The sequence below is a fragment of the Dendrobates tinctorius genome, unplaced genomic scaffold (assembly GCF_039654945.1).
Source record: "Dendrobates tinctorius isolate UK_male_01 unplaced genomic scaffold, ASM3965494v1 ptg000007l, whole genome shotgun sequence".
NCBI classification, from domain to species: domain Eukaryota; kingdom Metazoa; phylum Chordata; class Amphibia; order Anura; family Dendrobatidae; genus Dendrobates; species Dendrobates tinctorius.
In genome coordinates this window covers 45,098,664-45,119,785 of record NW_027361675.1, presented here as the reverse complement: position 1 = coordinate 45,119,785, position 21,122 = coordinate 45,098,664, and the positions used below count along the sequence as shown (strand labels likewise).

Here is a 21,122-nt window from a genome sequence, read left to right as displayed (position 1 = left end):
GATAGCTTCCTTTTAGCATCATTTCCATTATTACTGTAATTTAAGATCAGTAGATGAATGGTCTACTCTATAGCATTACACAGGTCAGTGACAGGTCACAGTGTAAATAGGCTGTGAATACAATGTATTTCAGCTGACTGTGCCTTACTTTTCACAATGCTAATGTAAAACATTCTAGAAGCTTCCTTTCTCTGCAGATTGGCTTTCAATTGGAGTAGGCCAACCAGCCCCCGTTCTACCTTACAACAGTAAACTCCTAACCCATCAACTTTGGATCTATTGAGACTTGTAAACTGGTGAGAAATATTAATGACCTATTGTAGATTACTTCGATTTTTGAGTCTTCTAAAATGGTTTGAGCATCTTTAAAAGAGAATAAACTCAGAGAAATTGACAAGTCTTTCAAAAAACTACTGTTAAGCTGCTATATGGGGCATTTAACTGGCATAAATAACCACGCAAAAAAATGTAGAGGTGCAAAATCTCATAAAGAGCCAGAGCTTCTTTTTGGCTGGGATTCATGTGTGCCTAATTTATATTAGTTCTGGGGGAGGGTTATACAGAAAAAAAGTGTTTCTAGTAAGCATAGGTTACAAAATCTGTTCACTAACCTATTTCAAAGTAGAAAAAGTAATGTAAGAATATATTTACAATGGCAATATAACAGGCTAGGAGTGCCATATGACCAGGAGAACACTGGTATTTGGGTTGAAACACAAAATTTATTAGCTCAAAGGTATATAACCTAGGAAACCACAAAGTATGCCAAGGCTATGCGAAAACTTAAAAAAAAACATATCTAATTTCAGTTAAAGTAAGCAGTATGGTGTCATTAAAAACTAAATGGGTGGCATACCACAGGGCTGCTAAATTACATGAGAACACCACATAAGTATAATCCATGGAAACTGGTAGGATATATATTATGTTCTTTCTATGTTAGCTATTTGGTATGTCTTACAAATTTGCTGAAAATAAGTTATCATATTAAAAAGGTTTGCAATATTATTTTTGTTATTGAGAATCTAGCAATAACAGTCTATAAAAATAGATGATAGATAGATATGGGATAGATAGATAGATATGGAATAGATAGATAGATATGAGATAGATGGATAGATAGATAGATAGATAGATATGGGATAGATAGATAGATAGATAGATATGGAATAGATAGATATTGGATAGATTAGATAGATATCTAGTAGGGTTGTTTCTATATATATATGTAATATGGCATGTAATGGAACACACCAAAATTTTAATTCTCTTCTATTCACCGAGAAAAAACCTCTTTAATATGCAGTTGCCTCTTTTTAAAGTGACCAAAATAATTGGTCAGTTTTCTGGAAAGCTGGTTAATAGGCTGCATGGGCCATTCCTTCGTTAAGCCAACAACAATTAAGCAGGTAAAAGGTCTGGAGCTCACTCCGGGTGTGGCATTTTCACTTGCATAGCTGTTTCTATGAATTCACAACATGTGGTCAAAGGATCTCTCAATGACAGAGCAACACACCATCATTAGATTGAAAAAAAGAAGGAATCCAGCAGAGAGATAGCAGAAATGATAGAAGTGGCACAATCAACAGTTTGGCACATTCTGCAAAGAAAAAGCACACTGGTGAGCTTGGGAACTCATAAAGGCCAAGACATCCACGGAAGACAACAGTGGTAGATGAGCTCAGAATATTTTCTATAGTGAAGAAAAACTTCACAACATTCATCCAAGCGATGAACACATTCCAGGTAGTAGGTGTTCCAGTATCGAAGACTTCATGAGAGCAAATAGAGGGGGTTCATCACAAGGTGCAAATCATTAATCAGCCTTAAAAATAGAAAGATCACATTAGACTTTGCCAAAACATCTAAAGACGCCAGCCCAGTTCTGGAAAAGCATCCTTTGGACAGATGAAACTAAGATCAACATGTACCCGAATGATGGGAGGAAAGTATGGAGATGGCTGGATCCAAAGCACACCAAATCCTCTGTAAAGCATGGTGGAGGCAATGTGATGGCATGGGCACGAATGACTTCCATTGGCACTGGGGTCACTAGTGTTTATTGATAATGTGATTTAAAGGGAATCTGTCAGCAAGATCAATGCTCCCTAAGCTGTCTATATAGGCATGCAGGTAATAGGAGGCTGAATAAAATGATACCTTGATATCTGTGATCTGATGTCTTTTTTCCCAGGAAATCCACATTTTTCTTATATGTAAATGACCTCTTCCAGGCTATGGGGAGGATGTTGCATGGAAGATAACTCTGCCTCCAGAGCTTATTTTACATGTAGTGGGAGTTACCAGTGGGAGACAAGTATCTAACACAGAACATGAGAAATGAACTTTATCTCCTTCAAACACAATTTTTGCTGCTCTCTCAGCTCTGCTGTGTTGGAAGAGTTTTGCAGCCCTGTCTGCTTGTGAGATGGAAGCTGAAGCTGAGAGAAACCTGCAGATGTGTCAGTTATAATCACACACAGCTCTGCAGTGAGAGCAAGAGAGCAGGGAGCAGCTATTACACATCACACCGGTAACACTGGTAACCATTACGCTGGTCACTCCCCTTCATGTAAAATAAGCTCTGGAGGCAGAGTTATCTCCAGGCACCATCCTCCCCAGAGCCTGGAAGAGGTCATTTACATAAAGTGATAAAAGATGATTTATCCACAACAAGGCATCTGATATGAGGCATACAGGGATGTTTTTTTCAGCAGTTTATAACCTGTATGCCCATAGTAATACTTAAGAAGGGTCAAATGTAGTGACAGATTCCCTTTAATTCAGAAGCAGCTGGATGAATTCTGAAGTGTATAGGGCGATACTTCTTGCTCAGATTCAACCAAATGCAGCAAGGTTGATCGGACGCCGCTTCACAGTACAGATGGACAATGACCCAAAACATACTGTGAAAGCAACCCAGGAGTTTTTTTAAGGCAAATAAGTGGAATAGTCTGCAAAGTCTAGATGTCAACCCCATCGAGCATGCATTTCACATGCTTAAGACAAAACTTAAGGCAGAAAGACCCACAGGCAAGCAACAACTGAAGTCAGCTGTAGTAAAGGCTGAAAAGCATGACAAAGGAGGAAATTGCCTGCAAAGAATTCTCGACAAAGTATTACAAATTAAATTTTATTTATGGTAAAGTTAAAGTAAAGTAAAGTTAATTTATCCCACTACTTTTGAGCCACTCAAATGAGGAGGCTTTGTAGAAAATGGTTTCAATTGCTAAACACTTCAGAGGATATTTTTGTTCAACCCCTTTTATTAAATCTTAGGCTGTGTGCGAACGTTGCGTTATTTTTTTGTGGCGTTTCTCCGCTGCGGAATCGCCGCGAAAACGCAAAAAAATGCATCCCATGCAATCCTATGGGATTGCGCAATGCTGTGCTAATGCTGCGGATTTTTCCACTATGGAATCGCATAGCGGAAAAATATGCAGCATGTTCATTCTTTTTGCGGAATCGCGGCGATTCCGCACCCATAGGATTGCACTGAAACGCTCACTTTACGCATGTGGCTATGCCCACCATGCGTAAAGTGAGCGCTAAATGTGCGGATGGTACCCATGGTCTGGAGGAGAGGAGACTCTCCTACAGGCTCTGGGTACCATAATCCTGTAAAAAATAGAATTAAAATAAAAAAATAGAGATATTATCACCCCCGGCGGCCCCCGAAGTCTTTCCCGCCTCTCACCATGCTCCCAGCATCTTCCGGTCCCAGTAATGCTTTGCGCGAATGACCGCTGATGACGTCGCGCTCTCGCGAGCATGACATAATCTCAGGTCCTTCGCACAAAGCTTTACTGGGATCGGTAGATGCCAGGAGCTCCGCAGATCAGATCGGGGGCCGTCGGAAGGTGAGAATAACAATATTTTTTATTTTTTTTATTATTTTTAACATTCTATCTTACTATTGATGCTGCATTGGCAGCCTCAAAAGTAAAACGTTGGTCACACTTGTCAAGCACTATGCTTGACAAGTGTGACCATCCTGTCAATCACATTTACAAGCGATGCTTGAAATCGCTTCGAATGCGCAAACATTCCGCAAGCCAAAAACGCTTGCAAAATGCTTGTTTTTCACGGGAAAAATGCATGCGAATTCACATGCCTTTTTATCCGCGGTGGGAGTTGCGGAAATGCTGCGGAAATTTCCGGAGCATTTCTGCACATGTGCACATAGCCTAAATGTCTATACATCAATTTAATCTCAGTTGTTTCATTGTATCTGAAAAATAGTAGCAGGCAGAGCACAAATGACAATGATTCTGTAGACTGTGAGCCCTCGCGGGCAGGGTCCTCTCTCCTTCTGTACTTGTGTGTGCCTTATATTGCTCATGTTTATTGTACTATTCTATGTATGCCCCTTTTTCACATGTAAAGTGCCATGGAATAAATGGCACTATAAAAATGAACAATATTAATAATAATTTGATCACTGTCCAAACATTTCTTGACCTATCTGTAAGTATAGTGAAATCTGAACGTTTATGTGTATGATGCCCATGGCCAGGTGCACACTGTGTCTGTGGTAATTTTTGGATGTATACGCTTATGAGGTATATTACCAATAGTGGCCTCACTCTGAATTGATGCTGTGGACCAATTGCAAACAAAGTAAACCACACAGTGCTTCCCACTATAGGAAACCACAATCTTCTGCACTTCTTCATACAGTTAAATAAACATGCAGATGAGTACAGGCCAAATGGAGGCCAAAAGAGCACATGGGGGATATGGGAATGTTAAAATATGTCATTGGAACTTTTCCCAGCATATATCTTCAGCTGAGTGCATGAATGTAGTATGTACTTAACCTAAGCTGCATATATTATCTCCATCATTTTTTTTACATTCACAATTGGAATAAAAGGATGACTATTTCATGCCCTGTACATGTACCCTGTAAATACCCTCTCTGTATACAATAAAGTAGCAATAATAATGACAATACATTTACAACTTACCCTTGTAAGGCCATTTTACATTTAGCGATGCACCAGGGATCCGACCTGCGATCCGACCCGGTCAGGATCGCTGGTGCATCGCTAAATGATCGCTAGTGAGCTTTCATACAGAAAGATCTCACAGCGATGCAGCAGCGACGCAGCGCACGATACTCACCTTTCACACACAGCGATCCAGACGTCCTCCCACCCGCGTCCAGCGTCGCTCGTCTCACACAGCAGGAAGCGCCCAACGAGAAATGGAGCCACCCAATCTCGCGCGATCAGCGATGGACAGCGGGGGAGCCGGTCGGAGGTAAGTATCACACAAAGCGACATCGCTAGCAATATCGCTATAACGTCACAAAATCAGTGACGTTATAGCGATATCGCTAGCGATATCGCTATGTGTAAAACCCCCTTCAGAGCTAACTTTTACCACCCATTATTTCCATTTTGCCATAGATTACCACACAATTATGTATCTACAGTATATAATATATGCATTATTTATTTGTTTCTGACCATTAATTCTTGATATTAGAGTTCTGCTTCGGATATAAAGCAAGCATTTACCCCATTGCAATACATCCCTGCAGCTGCATTAATTTCTCAGAAAAGTAACTCAAATTATAAACAATCTGAGAGTAATAATCTGTCCTGGGAAAAGCTGAATTTAGAGAACATGTCCAAGCCTGAGTCTCCCAATAAAGATTTTCTTTATTTATTTTTTTTTTTATGAGAACAATCTGCCAATTGAAAATGAAATAAAATCAGCTTGTGATCAGCAAAGAATTTATATTTCTGCCCATCATTCACAGAGAGTTTATTACAGAGGACCATGCAACAAAGTAACAAAAATAGGATGATGATATTGCATATAAGTTTATAGGTACCAATATATTCTCCTACACACGTGGTCAAAATAGTTGGTACCCCTCGTTTAATGACAGAAAAACCCACAATGGTCACAGAAATAACTTGAATCTGACAAAAGTAATAATAAATCAAAAATCTATTAAAATGAACAAATGAAAGTCACACATTGCTTTTCAACCATGCTTTCACAGAATAAAAAAAAAATAAAACTCATGAGATAGGCCTGGACAGAAATGATGGTACCCCTGAAAATAATGTGACAAAAGGGACATGTTAAATCAAGGTGTGTCCACTAATTAGTATCACAGATGTCTACAATCATGGAATCAGTGAGTGGGCCTGTATAGAGGGCTACAGATACTCACTGTGCTGTTTGGTGACATGGTGCGTATCACACTCAACATGGACCAGAGGAAGCGAAGGAAAGGCTAAGTGCCCACGCTGCAGAAATTCTGCGGAAATGTCCGCAGCATTTCCGCAAGTCCCTGCCGCGGGTAAAACACATGCGGAATTCGCATGCGTTTTCCCGCAAAACACAAGTGTTTTGCAAGCATTTTTAGCTTGCAGAATGCTTGCGCTTTCCAAGGTGATTGACAAGTTGGTCACACTTGTCAAGAGGAATTCGGATTGGTTACTACAGCTTTAAGACATTTACACTAGGTCCCTTGCTTTTACGTGGAGAGTCATCAAAGGGAAAGGCAAATCCTCTGACACAGTAATTTACTGTATGTATAAAGCATGGGTATTTTGTGCTTACCCAATAAAATGCCCTAGGGTTCCAAGCAACATAAAAGATGATATGCATAAAGAATTCCACTATTTAAAATTATTATTCACGAGTATGGTGTTTAGAGAAAATGAAGAATAACATTAATTTTCCACAGAAATGTCCATCATCCCACGCCCACTTTCTTGTGATATCTAATGACACAATGCTTGCCTGACAATAAATGTCTGCATGAACTATTCATCCTTCTCATGGCTTTGATCTAGTCAGAACAGGCAGCACATCACAGGAAACTTGGCTTGGCAGTGAAGGAGTTAAAGGAATTTCACAGCTATCCTCCAAGCAGATTAGGACAGAAAAAGGACACCTCCTAATGAAGGGCTGACATGTGCCAGACCTGTACTTTACTTTTGTATTACTGTATTAAAACCTTCATTGCCATTAGACTGGCCATAGACAAGAGCTATATCTGCTGAATATTGGCAGATCCAGGTTATTTCATTGCCCTGTGCTGTCAGTTGTGTGTGTATGACCACCATAAACATCAAGTTGTCTGCAATGTTACCAAATTCAGCTGGACTTGCCAATGGTCAGATAAATATCTCATGTCCATAGCCAGATTTAAGCCCCATACACATTAGATGGCTTTCAGCAGAATTATCGTCCGGCCAGCAGCCCAATGTTCCCATACACAGGGGAGCTCGCTCTGTATGAGAAAGCGACTGCCAGACATGAAAAGGATCAGCAGTCTGAAATCAGACATTCGTGATCCTTAATCCACTATCAGTCATCTGTCCGGTGGCTGCCCATACACATTATACTTTTAGCCAAGCCTGTCAACATGAGCAGGTTCGGCTGAGGTTAGTCTAATGTGTTTAAGGTGTTTAGGGTCCCACGTGCAAGATGTACACTGACTTTACATGTAAAGATTTTAGTCTTGATCAAAGGTACCAATTATTCCTTTTACACATTAGAAGGAAACATGATGTTTCTGGTGGGACCACATGAGCAAGACTCTCTCATGACAGACAAAGAAGGAGGCAGGAAGAATCGCGCATGCTGAATTTCAATTCCCTTTATTCTCAGACGTGTCTCGTAGCAGCTTACTGCACTTTTCCATTGAAGATACATTAATGCTCCAATAGGGGTGGGGGGAAGGGATAATTTCTGCCCCATGGTTGAGTGTTCATCCAATTTGTAATAAAGTACATCGGCACATTTAGCTAAATATTGAGGTGCAGGGGCAGACATATCATTGGTGCAACCAGTTTGGCCTCACAGGGGCCCAAGAGATAAGGTGGCCCATTTCAACTTCTGAAGCAGGAGGAATTGTGCATTAGGTTATGTGCCCACGTAGCGTTTTAAAACGCTCACTAAAAACCGGACTCCTTCCCAGAAATCGCGCGGCTTTTTCCACGCGATTTCACCGCGATTTTACCGCGATTACGATCGCGATTTTGCCGTGATTTTCGCGTGCGATATTCAAGCACTTTCCAAGTGATTTGAAGCATCGCTTGGAAAGTGATTGACAGGTTGGTCACACTCGTCAAACATAGTGTTTGACAAGTGTGACCAGGTTTTTACTATTGAGGCCGCCTATGCGGCCTCAATAGTAAAAGATAGGATGTTAAAATGCTAAAAAAAATAAAAAAATCGGGGTATATTTACCTTCCGGCGTCCCGCGCTGCCATCCCGGGCCACAGCGTTCCTAGTAATGCCTTGCGAGACCTGTGATGACGTAGTCTCGCGTTGCTATAGCGATCTCGCGAGACCGCTAGAGTCACGCGAGACTACATCATTACAGGGCCTTGCCGCAAGGCATTACTGGGAACGCTTAGGCCGGGAATGCAGCGCGGGACACCGGAAGGTGTATACCCCGATTTTTTATTTTTTATTCTTTTTTTTACAGGGGTATGGTACCCAGGGCCTGGAGGACAGTCTCCTCTCCTCCACACCGTGGGTACCAACCGCACATGAGACGCTTAACTTCCCGCATGGTGGGCATAGCCACATGCGGGAAGTCAGCGATTCTCATGCATTCCTATGGGTGCGGAATCGCGGCAATTCTTTGCGATTCCGCACAAAAGAATGAGCATGCTGCGATTTTTTCTGCGATGCGATTCCGCCGCTGAAAAAAGCGCAGCATTAGCACAGCATGTGCGGAATGCCATAGGAATGCATGGGGGGTGTTCTGTGCACGATTTTTAAACGTTTTCGCAGCGTTTTCGCACTGAAAATCGCGGCAAAAACGCTTAAAAATCGCTACGTGGGCACAATGAGATTTTGAGCTGCAAAGGGCCCATATTCTATTCTTGCACATTCTTCTGTCTGTGTCCGCCAGTGTTGAGCTCATTATGGTGGCTAAAGGCCCCTTTACATTTAGCGATGCACCAGCGATCCCGACCACGATATGACGCGGTCAGGATTGCTGGTGCATCGCTTAATGGTCGCTAGTGAGCTGCCACACAGGCAGATTTCACAGCGATGCAGCACCGATACAGCGGTCGTTACTTACCTTTCAGACGAGGCGATCCTGACGTCCTCCCGCCTGCGTCCACATGTCGCTCGTCGGCACCAGCAGGAAGCCCAGCAGGAAGCGCCCGGCGAGAAATGGAGCTGCGCGATCTCGCGCGATCAGCGGCAGACAGCGGAGGAGCCGGTCGGAGGTAAGTATCACACATAGCGATATCGCTAGCAATATCGCTGCTGTGTCACCAAATCGGTGATGCTTTAGCGATATTGCTAGCGATATCGCTATGTGTAAAACCCCCTTAAGAGGTTAGCACTGTTGCTTTGTTTTTCTTTGTACAAAACCAATCCCGGACAACATCTGCATGGAGTTTTGACTATAACCTTGGGGACAGTGAGTGATGACAACGTCTGTAAAGCACGCTAGAATATGCTGGTGCTATATAAGCAGACATAATAAATATTAACATGCCAGAAAATAGCAAAATAAATCCATTATAATAATGAGGTTTCCTATCTCAATACTACAAAAAGGATGATAAAACAGCACTGGGATCAAAGTTTGACTATTTGTACTCCTCAAAAATACCAAGTCCTCATAAAAGCATAGACTACACAAAAGCTTAGACTAACATGCGAAAAAAGATGAGTACTATGGGAATAGTGGCCAGACAACATACAAATCAGCCTGATAATAGTGAATGGCTTTGTTGAGGCTCTGCAGCTCCTCTAGAGTGACCATGGGCCTCTTGGTTGCTTTTCTAATTAGTGCTTTCCTTGCTTGAGATGTCAGTTTAGGTGGACAGCTATGTTTTGGTAGGTTTGCAGTTGTGCCATACTACTTCCATTTTGGATGATGGATTGTACCTAAATCTGCTTTACTCTTCTCCACAACTTTAACCCTGACCTGTTTGGTATTTTCCTTTGTTTTCGTGGAGCTTTTTGATTCCTAATGTTCTCAAACAAACCTCTGAAGCCTTCACAGAACAGCTGCAGTTATACTGAGAATGAATTACACAGGTGAACTGAATTTACTAATTATGTGACTTCTGGAGGCAACTGATCACTCAGGATTTTATTTAGGGGCATCAGACTACGGGGGGGGCTGAATACAAAGGTACGTCACAATTTTCAGATTTATATTTTTAAAATTATTAGAAAACCATGTATCATTTCCTTTACACTCCACAAACACTTGCTACTTTGTGTTGGTATATCATATAATATCTCAATAAAATAAATGTAAGTTTGTGGGTTTAATGTGAAATAATATGGAAAACTTCACGGGGTATGAATATATTTTCAAGGCACTTTATATACTGTATATGCATCATATACATGCAAAGGAGACAAAAGGTTCTTCATATTGAAATAGATTATCATCATCACAAAGGATGGGATTTATTAATTAAACTAATAATTACAAATAGGGTTTTTTTTAAATCTAGAATAACAAGTCTCTTAACTCTGCCTCAGTTTCCTTCCTCTCTTGTCCAATACTGATGGCACCTCTATTGTTCTGCTTGTTTCTGTTTCCCACACCATCTGTGAGAAGCTGAACTTCTGTTGATATCTACTGTAAGCTGCCTGCAAAGGTTGGGTGCAAAGGATACAAAAGGCATCATTTAAGTCTTAGAAGAGTAAGTAAGGGTCATCAAAGAAGACAAAATACTGGGACTAAGAATTTTCAACACTATGGCAAAACCAAATGAAAATTAAACAGCATTTTGCCAAAGTACTGATGGCCCAGAAGTCTTCATGCGGTCAACAGGGGATCTTCCTCACTTGGAGAATTTTCCCTACTACAAAGCCATATGAAAAACTAATTGCTGTGGATAAAAATGGAGAGAAAAGACCCATGCATACAGGAAAAATACAAAGTCCATAATTGTTGGCTCTGGTCTGACACTGCAAGGCATTGATGACAACAACCATTCTTCCAACATATGAAGATAGAACTATTGATGTTCTAATATATATCATGAATGCCAGAGGTTATTAAATATATAAAACAGTGAAAACATAGCTTATGACTATCATAAATGAGTAGCAGTACTCTCTTTTGTTATGATACATCTGCTGAGTTGGACACCATTTAGGCCATGCTCTACTGGTCTCATCACAATAGGCCTTCACCATTGTACTGAACTCACACAGAGACATTGTGCAGAAGTGGCTTTAAAACACCAGACACTGATGTTGTGAGCAGCTCATGTTTGACATATCCATACAAAATAGTCTGACCACTCTATTAGATGCATTTGAGGAGCAGTTAATAGAAATGTCATCCAAGAAATGTCCCTAATAAAATGTTATCACTCCAAAAAATCTTGCATTACTATGGACAGACTTGCTCTAGGTCACAGATAGTTAATGCTAACCTCTCAAATATATGGCCAGGAGTCACAGTTTAGGCCACTTTCACGCACACTCTTATTTCACTGTTTTCTAAACAACTGTATAGAATGTCTTGAATAGCAACCATTTTTGTTAGCATTTATTCTCATTTTTGTTAGCATTTCAATTTTGCAACATTTGAAATACGAATATTTTTCTAACATTTTTTAAGTCCTACAAGCATCACTTCGGAAACAATTCCAGACTAAAATGCCATATCCATAGCATGCTGCATTTTGAGGAAAATTACCACAAAAAGGCCTAAAACTAAAACACTGTGCATGTAGACTTTACAAAAAAATTGTTACAGACTGTAAAGGAACATATGTCCTAAAAGACTGTTAAAAATGTGAGCCCTAGGCCGGGTTCAGACGGCCTAACTAAAACTTGGGCAAGTCTTGTCTGCAAATTGTGGACGTGACTGGCTCCTCGTGAAGCTCTAGGTGTTCCTCAGCATAGCGGACAGGTGCAAGCACGGCCTGCTATTGACATGCACTACTCTGGGCCATACTAGTGCAAGCTGTGATTTATTTTCACAAGGACTATCGGTGGTGTGCACTGACACAATTATTGGATCCATGTGCGATTGAGAAATATAGCAAGATTATGGATTTTTTCTCATTCAGGACATCTTGTTCTGATCCTGCCATAATAATAAGCTTGTTGTTATGAACACTGAAATGATTGTGTCCCTGTAACTCGCTTGGAACTGCCAAAATATAAGACCTTGAGATACAGGGTACAATCTCTCCAATGATTCCCATACAGGAAGAGTCATGGGATACCCTATCAATAAAGACAGAATATCACTTCACTACTGGTTGGTGTCATCCACAGTCGGTGCAAGCATTTCTGCTATGAACACTTGTGCCTGCCCAGCTTATTTTATTCCTGCAGATCAGGGGTCACAATCCCATTATTGAGATCAGGCCGCCATCACATGAATGAATACCAGATGATCAGACTGAACATGAGGTGTGGCCCTGCTCACAACAGGCTTTGAGTTTAGTTCCCAACTAGAGCTAGCTGCTTCAGCTTTTTCTATAAAATTGATTATTTTTTATATAAAAGGGGACACGGTTGAGGACATACATAAATATGCATTTGCAGTAGGATGAGTAAATGGAATGCAATTATATATAGTAGTAGATAAATGAATAGATAGATGGACGTATAGTATCTATATTTTCCTGCTGAACTAATGTGGAATTTGAGTAATATTTCCAGTCTTTCTAAATTGCAGTGTCTTGTGCCAGAATGAGGGCATGGTATCTGCTTCTGCCTCGGGCAGAACAATAGTCGGGCACACCCCTTGTCCTTGAAGTTCTGTATATGGTACTGCTCAGGAATGTATGTTAGTATAAGACATAGGGCAGCAAGGTATATTGCTGACTTCAGGCGTGTCCTTTGTTATTTCACTAGGTGATGGGTTTCACCCCTTAAACATCAGCACATGTTCAATTTAGGCTATGAATCACGATTGATTGCAGCCAGAAAATGCTATTTTTGTCAATTCATTCCATTTTTATGTCCACAATCCCAGCAGATGATTAGGTGATCTTAAGCCTATCTTTGTTTCGGAGCTGCCCACAATGACGTGCCATACCAGCATGAAACCACTGCTGCTAATCAATGGACTTAGGCTAGTTTCACACTTGCTTTTTTTTGCAGCGCGTTTTTCCCGCAAAAAAACGCATTGAAAAAACGCATACATAAGCATACAACTGCTGCGTTTTTTTCAAGCATTTTTATGAGCATGCATGAAAAAAACGCAGCGTTTTTATGCGTTTGTATGCGTTTTTAGCGCGTTTTTACCGCGTTTGCGTTTTTTTCCAACATTTTTAGGTGGCCCCTCACACTACCCAAACCATGACTTTACTAACCCTAACCCTGACCCTAACCCTAACCCTAACCCTGACCCTAACCCTAACCCTGACCCTAACCCTTAACCAAATCATACTTAACCCTAACCCAAACCCTAAACCCTAACTAACCCTAACCCTAACCCTAACCCTGACCCTAACCCTAACCCTAACCCTGACCCTAACCCTTAACAAAACCATACTTAACCCTAACCCTGACCCTAACCCTAACCCTAACCCTGACCCTAACCCTAACCCTAACCCTAACCCTGACCCTAACCCTTAACAAAACCATACTTAACCCTAATCCTGACCCTAACCCTGACCCTAATCCTTAACAAAACCATACTTAACCCTAATCCTGACCCTAACCCTGACCCTAACCCTAACCCTAACCCTGACCCTAACCCTAACCCTAACCCTAACCCTGACCCTAACCCTAACCCTAACCCTGACCCTAACCCTTAACAAAACCATACTTAACCCTAACCCTGACCCTAACCCTAACCCTAACCCTGACCCTAACCCTAACCCTAACCCTAACCCTGACCCTAACCCTTAACAAAACCATACTTAACCCTAATCCTGACCCTAACCCTGACCCTAATCCTTAACAAAACCATACTTAACCCTAATCCTGACCCTAACCCTGACCCTAACCCTAACCCTAACCCTGACCCTAACCCTAACCCTAACCCTAACCCTGACGCTAACCCTTAACAAAACCATACTTAACCCTAATCCTGACCCTAACCCTGACCCTAACCCTAACCCTAACCCTGACCCTAACCCTAACCCTAACCCTAACCCTGACCCTAACCCTTAACAAAACCATACTTAACCCTAATCCTGACCCTAACCATGACCCTAATCCTTAACAAAACCATACTTAACCCTAACCCTGACCCTAACCCTAACCCTGACCCTGACCATAACCCTAACCCTAAACCCCCTTAACTAACCCTAACTCTAACCCAAACCCCTAAATTCCATGGTTTAAAAAAAAAAACGCATATGCAAAAAAACGCATACATGAGCATGCCAGTGCGCACATATGCGCATCCATAGGCTATAATGGCCATTTTTAGCGCAAAACGTGCGCATATGTGCGCATGCGCTTTTTTGCAGGGCCAAAAAATGCAACATGCTGCGTCTGGAAAATCCAATCGCACACCCCAAAAAAACGCAGCGCATGAAAATCGCATACATGCGCTGACCAGTGCGCAGGTATGCGCACCCATGTTAAATATAGGGGAAAAAACGCATGCGCAGGTGTGCGTTTTTTTCCAGCGCTAAAAAACGCAAATGTGAAACCAGCCTTAGTGCCATGGCCATGTACTGAGCAATGATACCAGTGAGCACAGCTTGTGAGCTCTAAAAACTGAACAAGGGAGTATTTTTCATGTAATTTATCACATTTGCAGCTTTTTTAACAACTGGACAACTATTAAAATGTTAAAACGGTCTAAACACTGTATGTTAAGTAACACAGAGCCTGAAAAGTATGCTACAGACAACATACTATATTATTACTCATAATTAGGGTTCATCCAGACAAGTATTAGAACACTGCACAGAGGTGATGATGAAGAGGTAGTATTTGGGCCTTTTACCTGAGGGACACCAAAAGCCAATCTCCTACATAAAATAGTAGATGGTACTGTGGGTGGGTGATGTTACAGATTTTGCTTTGAAGCCCCCTGCACACAGTTCTACCATAAACACAATGGGCCCGATACATGAAACCGGTGTGAAATGGACTGGAGTCAGATGCTCCTGATTCATGAATAAGTGAATGACTCTTAATGAATCAGAAGGGTTGGTCAAGTGGTGTGCACCTCGGCCAAAATCCTTCTCCGGTCCCTACTGGAGTAAGATTTGTGAAGTATCAAATGTCTACACTCATCATGATGTTGACGAGAGGTGTTCACTTTGCCCCATCCAGCTTCATCTCCGCCTACTTTTCGTAGATGGGCAAAAGAGGCTTGAGAACACCAAAAGTCTCAAAATTTTAGCATATCCTCCAGTTGAGCCAAAATATGCAACTTCCCAATGCTTTTTAAGCTATGATACCACCATAAAAGCTTTGATGATTCAGGTCCAAAATCTTGAGCTTTAGTTTAACACCAATTTAAAGAGTTTACTAGTGACCTGTGAATAAATTTATTGCATTATAGTGTTATTATTTGAATTACTTACTTTACAAGTAGCTGCATTCTGAGGATAACCTTGCCAACTTTTAGAATTTAAAATTTTCTTCTGCTGCCCAGGTGGCACAGTCCGCAGTAAAAAAGTACTGTTTATGGCAACCTTTATTAGGAAAGTGGACTGCTCAGCTCATTACAACAGACTCGGAATATTTAATTCACTGCTATAAATGGTGTCTCAGTGTATATATTTTTTTAAGTATACAAAACAGCTGCAGGCTTATGCTACATGATTGTGTTGAGCAGACAACAAAAACTGAAATCTCCAACAATAATTACATTGTTATTCTATTAATATTATGCAGTTACTGATAATGGCATTCATTCATATGATTTATAAAGTGGCTCCAAGTTAATAATACTTCTGTATTATTACTGCTCACATACCGTAGACAAATGTGCACACCGCTGACCACAGCCCCACATCAATTTCGATTCTTAAACTTTTAGACAAGTGAAACTCAACTCCAGATCTTTTCAGACGGCATTCTATAGAGGTTTTTCTACCTCATTTGAGCCAGATTATGTTCTTGCATCTTGGCACAAAGCTGTTATTTCTTACAACACCTGAAGTGCAAATGAAATGTTCATGAAACCCGAAAAGCAAGCCTGGCTTCTAATTATGAAAGTAACCCATTTACCAGACACATGGAATATATAAATCTCCCAATCTAATAGAGGGACACTAAATATTTTGTAAGGAATTCTGGAGTAGTCATTTCAGCTGTGAGCTCCACCCTAGTGAAAAATTATCCCGTACAATTCTTTTACAAGGTATTTGGGTCTTTGAACCGATATATTCTAAATAAATCAAAACTGCCTGAGAATGCTCTGTCTCTGCACTCAGTCTGTTGATGCAGCTGGGAACAATAGACGAATATCTTATTTTTGGAAGGAGACTGATGTTTAAAAAAAACTTGTCTTGGACAATGTAAAAAGAAGTGTCCTACATTTTGAGAGGAAAGAGAAACAGATTAGGGCGTGCCAAGAGCAAAAATGGCCTTTGACCCAATTCAATAATGTCATCACTTTCTTCAAAGTGTTACATAATGCCTTAAAACTAACATATAGGACAGGATTGATAGTTAATCATATATATAAAATTATGGCCGGCCAAAGACACTAATTTTGGAAGATCAGCCAAGCATTTAATGTGTATAAGGGCCTGCTATATCTGACCATACAAATAAGATATCTAATAGCTGAACACTGGGCCATCAGATATCTCTCCTGACTCCCCCATGCATATGAACTTTCAGCTCAGCTGAAAGTTCATTTGTTTTCAAAGGGGTGAGGGGAAAGCTGCTGCCAAATGGCTCTGGCAGTGGCTTATCTCCTGAATAACAAAATGATCACGTGTTAAATGTCATACTGTCCCACCCTTATCTCTTCCAACATCATTTGTTGGGGAAGAGTCAGGTAGCCACCATACACATTAGATTAATGGCTGATATTGGTCGGTTCAGAGAGCTTTAGTCTAATGTGTATGGTGATACCCTCGGCCGTGCATGTACCCTCAATGAGCTGTTCTAGTAATAGCTAATATGTAAGTTTAAGTTGTTCCTCTGTGTTCATTTTTTCCACACTGAGTCTTAAATGTTCAAGCAACCCAGACGTATGCATTTACAGTTGCACACGTATGCCATTGGCTTTTATTGAGTAACGAACATATAGCATGCTGTATGGGGAAGGGATGGTTGCATATAATTGCACTGAAATGTGTAGGCAACTACCGTAAGTTTTCAATACAGCTGATGGAAAGATCAATCAATACTAGCGAAATGTACAGTATGTCCAAAGGACATTCTCTATTACACATCTCACCCAATATTTATGAGTCTATTTAAGACATAAATTGGGCAAATATCTAGATGCACATGGTAAACTCCAAACACAGCGCGGTCTTATTTGTCAAATGACCAATGTCGTATAAAAACACTTCCCTGATTATCTAACAGTAACAAATTTACCATATTCTCATAGAAGGTGTCAACTCTATCTTGATATATTTAAAATCAACTTGAACAATTGATTTTTGTATCAGGTACAATGATCAGTGATTAAGGTATGCCATGTTTTTCATTGGCAAAATAGTTTCCACATGTCAGGCTGGTAAAGACTTCCATGAGCCACACCTATTGAGAGCTGCAAACAGGGATACATCTCAAGGAGAATGGCCCAAGACTACTAGCAAATATGGCAAATTACATCAATTATGACAAGGAACTTCCTAAAATTCTGGATAGCATGAACTTTGTGGTCTTAAGGGTACTTTTAATATTTAAATATTTCATACATAGTCAGTCACCAAATTAAGCCATTTTACAAAATATAACTATATTGTGAATCAGTATGATAATTACAATCTAGACCTTGGAGTAAAAGCATCTCAGACTCGAGCCACCACAAGCTTCTAGGCTATCCAGTCAACCCGTCTTCCACCATAAAATGTCACTGCACTGGCTGATTATCAGTCAAGTGTGATATTATATGAGGACAGTGCACATGTCACGCACATGGCTGATGGAAGATCTGTCTTTGGCCACTGCACTCAATGTGAACACTGCAGTGAAGAATCCCCTCCTCCGGTACATTTTCATAAGCGGCCTTATATTTCATTACAGGGCAACTTATGTTATCACATACTTTACATTATGTGTTTGCAACATTTCCAAGGTCATGTTCAAATAAGTTAAGGCCTGGAAATGTCTTTCCTTACCCTGCTGCCCAGACTTGAGTAATTGTAAAGATAACAGCCATTCCTCCTTTGAGGCTGGAGATGCTACAGTAACATGTCTGAGGAGGATGAGAACGCCTCATGCCTCCCTTCCTCACATTCCCAGGGCTGGACTGCAGTATCAGACAGCATTAACATGCATAGGATACATTGTATAGACATACATTAGCATGATATGGCCCTTTATTGCTCATACACGTCATGTCATGTGTGATCCATTTTGACGGCAATATCTAGTTGTACAGATATGATAGAGCAGAAATTCCTGTCATGGATCAGGTTCCTATTTTCTATTTTTATGAGAACACCGGGATGTTGTATTATCAGAGCTCTGCTTTTAATATCAAAATTACCATGATTGCAGTGGCTTGTGATTGGCTAACCGGAGCCTATCATCATGTAACCATACCCTCTTCCTTCCTGTTGCTTAGGAGCATGAATGATCATTCAGCGTTGCCACCTCAATGTTGCTGAGATTTCAGTCCTCAGCATCTGCCCAGTGATTCCGCAAAATCTGGAGCCTCAAGAAGGTTTCTTATGTAAGTCACACATCGCTGACATCACCTCGCCATCACTGAAGCAGGTTGAGTAAAGTTACATGTCCAACCATCATTAACAATGCCAACCATGATGACCACCAAAGAATAGAGCACAGAAGAAAAAAGGCAGGTCTTGGGATTGCATTTATCATCTGTGACAGGGAAGGTTAATATGGATGCATAGCAAAATATTACACAGCAGCTACACACAGGACACAACTCCTTGTCTTTTATCCATAATTATACAGTACACATGACGTTTCGATGGATACGGAAAAGATTAAAACCGCTTGCACTTTACGAATAGCCTCGTATAAAACACATCCACCAGTTCTGCTTCTGTACCCAGCAACTGATGTATATGGTAGCAAGGGGTGGACCAAGCTGTGGCTACTTATCTCAGCAGACAGATGAAAAGATACTGCAGAGGGATACGTAGCTGAAGCAAGGACATTAACAGTGCAAGATACAACTAGGGAAATCCGTGACAGCCAACCACGCAAAGGACGGTTATTAATGGTATAATCCCTGCATACACATGCTGGCATTACAGTCATTAATAGGATAAGATCACTATGTATTAAGGCAGAATAGTAATAATGATGATAGTAGAAATGACTGTAGACACAATATGTATACACTATATATATATATATATATATATATGAAATATAATATTACCTATTGCATTGCAGCATAATAAAAGGTGATAAGGAGAGAAAAATCTATAGATCATAGCTTTAGGCAATGTTCCTTATCGGACACTTTATTTTTCATAAGTAAAGGAGGTGACAGAGGAGAAAGAAGTCCCCTTGTCTCTGCTCCTCACATTCAGCAGCTGCTGGAGCAGCAATGCAGATTTCCCTCCCTTCTCTAGTAGCATCTGAGGTGATAATGGAACATTTGGGGACTTGTTAGCATAAGATAAGCAATGTGATACATAAAACCAGGAGGTCAGAGCTGGGAAATTGGTGCCTCTGTGACAATTCACCTTTTGCCCTTTTTTTGTTTTTTGCTTTCCCTTTATTTACTGATTTAAAGGGTCTATACCAATCAGCAATTCTCGTCTCCAATAGACAGATGTGAAATACAAAATGCAGCAAATTCCATTCAGGACGAGGTACTCACGCACTGTCTCCTGCTTTGGATCCAAGCTGCTGACAACCTGCTGGACAGTACCAATTTTCCCTTGCAGCGCTCTCACGCGCCGCGCCGTAACCTGAATATCTGCTTCAAGCTCGTGGAAGATAGAGCAGGCATGCCGCGCTACATCCGAGAGTTGCCGTAAAATCCGTGACATTGAAACATTGCTGATAGCGCACAAATCCAAGGTAGACACATCTTTTTCTTTTCCATCTAGAGGGTCCCTTTCGTCAGAGGGCACCTGTGCGGAGGTAACCGCCAATTCTTCCCTGGCATTCCCCCGGGGGTGCTGCTGCCTTTGCTCTTCCCCCTGATCCCGCCAACAGTTCCCCTCTATCTGGGTGACAGCATGCCTACACAGCCACTGGGGCTCAACAATCCGCTTTGCAAAGGGCATTGCAGACCGCCCTTCACGTTATCCGACAATAAATCCCTCGCTATCCAATGCTAAGGAAACAACATAAAACCATAGAAAAGAATCAATCCACCAACTGAAATACTGTAGCAATCCAGAAACCAGCCTGTACTGTTCCAATTTTTTGTTTGAAATGCACAGATCTCTCCTTAATCCCTGGCAGTTCCCAATTGTTGGTAGCTGGGGATGATCATAGCCATGGTTTGCGCCCCATGTGTGAAGTATCGCACTTGTGCACTGCTTCCCTGGATCCTCGCTTCTCCCTGATCATCCAGTGGCTTTTTGGATGGATTTTCTCTGCCTCTCTCTCTGCTTTCACCATGCCAGAGTGAGGCAGACTGAAAACCTGGAGGCAGGAATTCACATAGATGTTTGAATGGGGAGGAGGAATTAGAGAGAGACCAGATCGGGAGGGAGGAGGTGGTGTTGAGGATCCAAGGGGAGGAATCAAACTGTTTCACACAAGACACTGCCTTCCTCGACCACATGGAGTCACTGAAGGCTTCGCTTCTACAGCAAGACATTCTGCAGCAAATTGCCTGGCAACTTCCAGAACTGCTTTATGCTACCCGGGGCCACGGATTCTAGTTCTGGCTTTATATCGCGGATTCCAGATGCAAAAAAATCAAGGTTTACAGAACACACAGGCAGGAGTGCCGGAGACTGAATGGCATGGTACATTTAAAACCAGTCAATCTGTGTGTGTGTGAAAATATGTGGAGTCGGTAACCTTCAAGCTGCTGGAACAGAATCAATGCTAAGACTGCACTGCACATAACAAGAGTTAATAATAATAAT

At 41.2% G+C, this 21,122-nt stretch overlaps 1 protein-coding gene across 1 annotated transcript in view; it reads right to left on the bottom strand.

Annotated features, from left to right (window-relative positions):
- NHS (NHS actin remodeling regulator) overlaps positions 1-20,658 on the bottom strand; it is a 290,599-nt gene extending 269,941 nt beyond the window's left edge. The window contains exon 1 of the mRNA XM_073574144.1: positions 19,895-20,658. Within this exon, the coding sequence (XP_073430245.1) occupies positions 19,895-20,306 (412 nt within the window). The 5' untranslated portion in view covers positions 20,307-20,658. The remainder of the gene's footprint in view (positions 1-19,894) is intronic.
- Between the last annotated feature and the right edge of the window lie 464 nt (positions 20,659-21,122).